This window comes from Malurus melanocephalus, unplaced genomic scaffold (assembly GCF_030028575.1).
Source record: "Malurus melanocephalus ecotype Western Australia unplaced genomic scaffold, MMel_1.1 scaffold_7, whole genome shotgun sequence".
NCBI lineage: Eukaryota > Metazoa > Chordata > Aves > Passeriformes > Maluridae > Malurus > Malurus melanocephalus.
Genome location: NW_026623239.1, coordinates 3,090,056 through 3,098,196, shown reverse-complemented (window position 1 = coordinate 3,098,196; position 8,141 = coordinate 3,090,056). Strand labels below are relative to the sequence as shown.

The 8,141-nt window shown below is 36.0% G+C and overlaps 1 protein-coding gene across 1 annotated transcript in view; it reads left to right on the top strand.

Annotated features, from left to right (window-relative positions):
- The window catches only part of ALDH1A1 (aldehyde dehydrogenase 1 family member A1), a 32,203-nt gene extending 25,320 nt beyond the window's left edge, over window positions 1-6,883 (top strand). The window contains exons 10-13 of the mRNA XM_057372620.1: window positions 912-1,076; window positions 2,380-2,537; window positions 4,047-4,121; window positions 6,270-6,883. Of these exons, the coding sequence (XP_057228603.1) occupies window positions 912-1,076; window positions 2,380-2,537; window positions 4,047-4,121; window positions 6,270-6,342 (471 nt within the window). The 3' untranslated portion in view covers window positions 6,343-6,883. The remainder of the gene's footprint in view (window positions 1-911; window positions 1,077-2,379; window positions 2,538-4,046; window positions 4,122-6,269) is intronic.
- Window positions 6,884-8,141: the final 1,258 nt, after the last annotated feature.

Sequence of the window (8,141 nt, the reverse complement as noted above, 5' to 3'; positions counted from 1 at the left end):
AAAGAAAAAGAAATAAACAAAAGTAAATAGAGAATGTCAGAGGTCTCTACCAAACAGTCTTTATATTGAGAGGTTTTTGACATACATGTTACTTTGTGCATAATTTCCCTTCAGGTATGTTTTGGACCCTGGAGGAAAGAAAACAATGTGGGATTCATTTCTGACTAGAAATTTACATTTTACATTTAAAATATTATCTTTTATCCACTCTRTCACTGATAACTGGGAGGCATTAGAGAAATACAAGCCCCTATTGTACTGTCACCATRAAGTTCTTTTCCAAATGCCATGTATTCTGTCATATGATAGAGCCAAGCTGCAACATGTTTGGCATGTGCTAAATTTGTTGGTAGGCCTGGATGAGTGGAACAATTTGCAATCTGTTTTTTTCCAAAAGCTAATGTCCTTATTCCACYAGTAAATCAGAATGAGCCAAAACACACATTGAATTAAAATTATATCTTATTGTTGTTTTTTTACTTCCTCTAATATTTTAGGAAACCAGCACAGCAAATCTACTAGATTTAGTGAACTGGGGAAGAGTTTTGCGGGTTAGATCAAGACCTTTGTAATTTTTTCAGAGTCAAGCCCAGTTTCTATTTTGATGAGCCATTTGTAGTTGGTAAGAATACTGGCAAGTATAAAAGTATACATAATTATGTCAATTTTTTCTCGTTTTTTACTAAAGAAAATGAAGTCTCTCCACAGCTGATTCTCCTATGTAGAAATTTCTGTTTATKGGCTTTTTTGAGGAAAGCTTGCAAAGTTTTGAGGGATGTTTGCAGGGTTCTCCACCTGTTCAACTTCAACACAACTGAACAAAGCTGGAACATTTATTTGGGTTAATGACCTGRAAGAACAACTGTTATGAGTGAATCCTGTTTTAATCCCTGAAACACCTTTTCATTTAGATTGACAAGGAGCAATACAACAAAATCCTGGAGCTAATTGAGAGTGGGAAAAAAGAAGGAGCCAAGCTGGAATGTGGAGGAGGTCCATGGGGAGACAAGGGTTACTTCATCCAGCCCACAGTTTTTTCTAATGTTACAGATGACATGCGCATCGCCAAAGAAGAGGTAAATAAATGTTCGGCAGTCTCTTCTCTCATTGAAAGTGGTCTGTTTAAATGTTTGTGCAAAAYACCCATTTAGAAAGTCAAGTGACCACGTGAAAATGCTCTCAGTAAACCTATTGTTCCATCCTGGTGGTTTTTAAGGTGCTTTTGTTGGTTTCTGGTGCCCATTTCACCAGCTTGCCTGAGAGGCAGAGGAGTGCGAGGMTGCCCTGCCAACAAGGGCTCCTGCTGCAAATAAAAGCTGAGATTTKAATTGTTTGCATTGCATGCACTGCACTTGCCTCATGAATTACGGTGACCTGTAACAGAAGCAGACCTTGGAGGCACAACTCATGAACATTTTGTGCTGCCTGAGGAGCCCCTTAAACTTGGTGTTTGTGAGCACCAGGCAGCTGTTTTGCAGCAGGAGAAACTAACTGGATTGTGCTTCCAGAGGCATTTTGTTGGTGATGTTTTGTTTTGACTCTGTGGAGTTATTTAATTTGGATCAGTTTACAGATGTGTCTACACATAATTGWAAAATCTGCTACTATCTGAGGTGGTTATAAGAATGCCCAAGTTTTGAAGCTCACAGCTTGAACACTATGGGAATGTTCCGTGTTTTTTTGATTTATGTATGTCAAACTTTACAACTCTAGTTAGAAACCAGCACTAAAAAGTCAGAAAAGCAGAAAGCCCACAATCTGTGGGAATAAAATTAGATGTAGTAATGCACCCTCAGTCTATGTGGCAGTACCCCTCAGTCTTGGTGTCCTGGGATAGGCATGAGCACCTCTGGCTGAGAATACTGAACAGGAAAGCAGGACCTGAGGCTCTGTTATCTCACCTGGCACCCATATGGAGAGCAGAATTAGTTATTTCACTTGGAGTACGTTCTCAATCGGGCACCTACCAGAAGACATAAAAATCTAACAGAAAATGTAGGTGAAGTAAAAACTGAATGTCTTTCTTGACTTTAAAAATGCAGCTTGTCCAGAAAATTTTTGTGGGTAGCAAGTATAGGTAGCTAGCACACCCTGGCACCACGTTAACTACCTTTATGGTGGGTGCCTTTAAATCTTTATTTATTTGTTTTCATTATTTATTTATTKTTTTATTAATTATTTATCATAGAATATCTTGAACAGCTTCATATTGCAAAAAAAAATCTTTATCTAAATTTATAGTATTCTTTAGAACTTTCTTCACTCTTGACTGAATGGATTCAGGAATAAGACCATCCGGCAGAAGGAAACTTAAAATACATATATTAGTTAAAGTACTACATTATTCTAACTCCATGCATTTAYGTGTGACTGATACAGATATTTGGACCTGTTCAACAAATCATGAAGTTTAAAACTGTAGATGAAGTTATTAAGAGGGCAAATAATACTACGTACGGCTTAGCAGCAGCAGTGTTTACCAAAGACATTGATAAAGCATTGACGTTTGCAGCTGCTCTTCAGGCTGGAACAGTATGGTAAGTAAGGTTTTTTAAATTCTTCCTTTAGATCTGCAGGTGTCAATGGCACTAATATTAAGACATATTCAGAGTACTTTGGGTGGTCTTTTTTATATTTATTTCTTATCATCTTTATAGAGGTAGATCATTGACATCATCTGCTGTTTATCTTTTCCACGTTTCCCTATTTAATGTGATGCTAAATAAATACTTCTTGTAAGTAAATCTTCACACAATTTTCCTGTAAASTTATCTAAAAGAAGGAAATCTACTTCTTAAAAAGAAAAGGAAAMAAGAGAAAATGTGGTGAGAGTGCTTTTTTTCCTTTGCTTCAGCATCTGGGGATAGTCCAAGATACGATTTATGGAGTTCAGTTTTGGTATTGTGTAATCAATTATCTGAAGTTCGTGTCCATTGTCCTGGGCATAACACCCACCTGTAATGACAAAGATTGACAAAATGTGATTGAACAAAGGAAAGGAAATACAAACTGGGAGAACTGCTACAAGCCCAGCTATTTCTAGCAATGGAAAAGAAGAGGCAACTCACATGGAGGTGGAAAAGAAAGCTAAGAGGTGCAAGAGTGAAAGTTTGGAGGCATAGCAGAGTCTAATGGCTACCACTGAGAAAGACCTGCATTTCCAACAGTTATTTCAATGCATCAGAAGGAGCACAATCAATTTGACTTGAACGCAAAACCTGTGTCCAATTTACATTTTATCTCAAAACACTTGCAACCAGCATAAATTCCTGCCCAGGTCCTGTGATCTAAGAACATATGCTTTCCAAAAATAAGTTAGCAGTCTTGACTTAGGAGTTGGTAATCTTTATATGGAAGAAAGTTTAGGAAAGAAATGGAGTATTTGGGCTTTGCACTTACATGACTCGTAGCCTAGAAATCCTTAGCTATGAACAGAATCTCTTTTGTTGAAACCAATAGACTGGCAGGAGGATAGATTATAAGATATRAAAATAGAGAATATTTGATTTGACAAGGTTGTAAGACAAAAAGAACTTCTCAGCTAGGAAGCAGGATGCACATTCTGCCAATTCTTCATACCTAAAAATTTGCCAGTGAAATTCCTTTCTTACTCATTATTGTGTCTTTGTTCTCAACCACAATACAGAATAATGTTTAACTGAGCAGAACCAAACAAAACTACCTAAATATATTGTGAACCTATCCTGAGTTTATCTATTAGAAATGTACCTGCAGAACACAGCTATGGCTAGTCTTGTGTGAGAGTTTATTTACAAGTTAGGAATTTTATTGCAACAGAGAAAGATATGCCTGTCTCTCTGCTCTAAGACCCTTGCTGAGTGTTAGTACCCTGCCAATACCTGTGGTTGCTTTTAATGCTTAATTTCTCTGAACTTCAAAATACATGTATTTTTATAAATTTATTCCTCAGATATAGTTTTTGACTATCACCATCAGCTTTACATAGGTGACAGAAAAAAAACTGATTTTTCAGAAGTGAATAAAGTTGTTTCACGCTGTCAAAAATAATTTTCGTTTTCTTCCAGGGTTAATTGCTATAGTGCATTGTCAGCTCAGTGCCCCTTTGGAGGTTTTAAGATGTCAGGAAATGGACGAGAAATGTAAGTAAATACTTTTAAAACTGTAGATTCACAGGAAATTCAATATTAAATTCCAAATTCCAACCTTAATTATGCTAGAGTGCCTAGAGGCACCATATTATCAGAGGCAATGTCAACCTACAATTTCTCTACAAAATAAATGAGAACATTATTTAGATGCACACTTTTTGAAAATGACTAGTTTGCAGTCTACTTATGTTGCAGGAGTGGTAACCAAAACTGACCATTGCATTTATGGCTTACAGTTTGTGCATAATGAGAGAAAYTCTCATTTTCATGAAGGTAAATCCATGGATAGTTTATGAAATCCCYTTCAAATGCTATGTTTTGAAAACACGAGACTTTTCAAAATACTTGGTTTAAACTAGATTTTTCAGTTTGAAAGTTTGTGACAATAACATGCTCACACTATGTGGCAACTTGGTCAAAAGTTATGATGAAAATAATCCTCTCTAGACTTTGGATCTTTGTTTTTTCCTGAAACTTGAAGTAGAGTAGCATACAAAAATTATAACCCAATTAAGTTTTAATCTTGCTTCAACTTGAATTCAGTTTCAACTTGAATCATATTCTGCCTGACTTGATTTTTTTTTTTTTTGTTTTTTTTTTAAAAAACATATATATATATATATATATATATATATATAAATTATTTTCAATTATTTTTGAAGCAATGACTAAAAATTACTACATGTAAGCTTTCTTTCTTATTAAGATAAATACATAACACTTCTAATGAACCCCAAAAGACATTAAAAAATATACATGTAGATGAGGTGCTTCAGAGCTTCTTTTTATGCAGTTTTTTCAGAGTTAAACATAAGCATTTTCATACTTGCTCATTCACTGGACACAATCTGCTTCTGATGGCAAAGCTCCCACTGCTTCAAAGCAAACAGTCAAGCCAATGCTGAGAGCTTTGGAATACTATAAAATGAAACCCCTTAATGTAGGGTAGCTGGGATTATTAAAGACTGTTTTGCCTTTGCTGGGTGCCAAAAATTGGGAGATAATCAATTCTGGATTACAGCCTTCTTCAGAATTTGTTTTTTAGATTTATTTGCTGGAAATAAGAGACYATTAAAAATGTTCTCTATACCAGTGTGTTTTGAAGGACTTAAGCTCTTGTGCTAAAAAAATTTTCGGGTTCAAAGTCACAATTATCGGACCAATAAAAATATTCCCAACAAAGGACAAGGAAAGAATGATCACCAGAGAGATGAGAACATTTGTAAATATATGCCAATCATTTTTAAGAGAAGTGGAAATCTGTGAGCAAAAGATGCTCTGAAAAAATTAAGGTGCAATTGTGTTAAACCACTGAATTCCTTGATCCCCAGAATAATATTCTCTCTATAATTCTTGGAGTGATAATWCCAAATGAATTAAACTATTGAATTKCACATACTAACAAAATGCCTCTCCGAAAACGAGGGGAGTCAACAGACATTCTCACCGAGCACGAGTGTCCTGAACACCGATTTCTGTTTTGCTTACATATCTGCCTAATAAGACAGCAGTTAGAACTGTGAAACATTGTACTGCAGCAAACCCTTGCTCTGTAGAGCTATCAGTTGTGTCTTAATWGTTTGAATGTGTCAGATGTTAAATATCTAGGAACACCAGCTTSCTCATCATTGAAAACTTCATCTCATCATTAAAAATATAAAGGTGAAACATGCTCATAAAATGTKAAAGATTTTAACTGTTTTTCACTGTCTGGGAGTTTTCATCATGGGTTATTTTCCTCCCCCATTTACTTGAGATGAGGTCATTATTCTCTGATGCTGGAGAAGACTCTTGACATCAGAAGACCTTTAGAAATAACTTGCTGAGCATGCTCACGAAAACCTAACATGTTCCTGATCTGCTATTCAGAAATACAGTTTAGAAATTCTCTAAATTAAACTCCATTCTTTTGCACAGAAACAAAATCAGTCTTTTTTCCCATTTTTCTCAGGAGATTGTTGCTGTAGCTTTTCAAAAGGTTTGCAGCAGCAGTCTAGCTGCACAGCTGTCTTCCAAATATGTCCAGTGTACTTCTTATATAGCTGGCCAATTGCACAGTACCACTGAAAATCCCATCCAGAAAAAAACTCATATAAAAAGCATTAGCATAAATATTGCTCTTGGTTCTCTTTTATCTAGGGGAGAATATGGACTTCATGAATACACAGAAGTCAAGACTGTCACAATCAAAATCCCTCAAAAGAACTCGTAATGCTGTTTGAGGTGCAGAATTCAACATCTTCAAATKAATATGAAAAGGTTATCTGAATTCTTAAACGTTTTATTGTCCAAGTGATTCATTAGTCTTTCTGSTTTCTGACTGTATAAGAAGTACCTTCTTACATTAACAATATATGGAATAGTGTAGAAAAAATAAWGTGATTAATTATGAACTCTTTAATRTCTGSTTGACAGCTAACTCATTTTAAAATTCATGTTCAAAATATCTATTCTTATTTGCAGTTGYAGTTTTCTGTAGTGCTATGAAAATTTCCCTTTTTCCACATATTCTAAAAGTATGGCTTGAATTTATGTGCTCTTGTAAGTGTTAGATGGCAAGTTCTCCTTGCATTTCTTTGTGGCCTTAACAAAAGCACTTATGAGTAGTTAGCAGGTACCCTTATCTATGTTTCTCTAGATATATTTCTTAGACTATTAAAGTTGTTCATCATGTTACRTGAATGTAATCTGCATAATGTTAAAAAATATTAAAATTCACCTACAAAACCTAGGACTTCTCTCTTTGTTAGTCTTTTCTATTACACCTCTTTACCACTGGGCAGTATGAAGCACAGAGGCACCACTAGCGTGCTCAGGTCATCAGAATTACCTTAAATCTGCCATGTGGRGGCTGAACTCCCCAATATTTTGGCACTTGTATAACTGGAAAAATGTGAACACACGGAACAGCAGACAACTTGCAAAGAGCCAGCACTCGGCTTTGCAGTGATAAGTGCATAACAAATCTTAGCAGACAAGAAGCAAGAAATAGTGARGAGAAAGAAGAGGAGCAGAGGAGAGGGAAGGCAATCTCCTTTGTGATTTATACCTGCTACTTTTTTCTGTAATTACATACCAGCATGTAACTTGCATGTTTTCTCCCTTGTCTTTCCTCCTCTAATCCGTTGTTTCMTTTCAGCCTTTTCCCTCATTTTTCCTTATAGCTGTTTATTCTCATGAAGGCCCTCTTTAAGCACGTGTGGACCAGGCAGACCACAACCTCAGCTCTGGCATTTCACAATTGTCCAGCAGTTCAGCTGYCAGCACCCTCTGATGGCCACTCAGCCCCAGCAGCCAGTCCAGAAAACCTCTGGGACAGTGGCTATGTGTCAGCCACTGAAAGGCTCATATTTACTCAGGACTGAATCCAGAGCCACAATCTAACTCTTGTTAGACAGGCTCAGCGTTGAAAACCACCTTRAACACAGTACAAGACTTGCCCATTATTAAGAACATAACACACCACAAATTTCTAAGCAGCAGGTATGAAGAATTTGCACAGCATTGAAAGGAAAGAGGGTTCAGTTCATTTGGATGCACTGGTCACTTTTTAATTACTTTTTCTTTCTAATAAGATAGCTAAAACAAAATCCAGATCAGACTTTCACCCTGTGTCTCTTCTTAGGGATGCCTTTTTCAATGAAGAACTGAACATAAATGTAGCACAGGTATTTCTCTCCACAATCTCTCCATTATCTATTCTTGAAAGGTATCTATTCTAAATCCCATGCTTATGCACCTAAAATAACTTCATTAAACATAGTTTTCATAGTCCTGGTCCCATATCAGAAACAAGTAACAGACTAATAGAGAAAGAAAARAAAAGGAAGAGTGAATGTAAAGTAATAGTGTGCTGTGAGATAATTAGCAGAGATTATTCTGCAGAGGACAGTAGACGGAAGAAAGCACAGAAATAAAAATAAATGCCAAACACTGGCTAAAAGAAGCAATCCTTTGAATATAAGATGCAGATAAGAAAAGGATGGATAAATGACTTGAATGTCTTTAAAA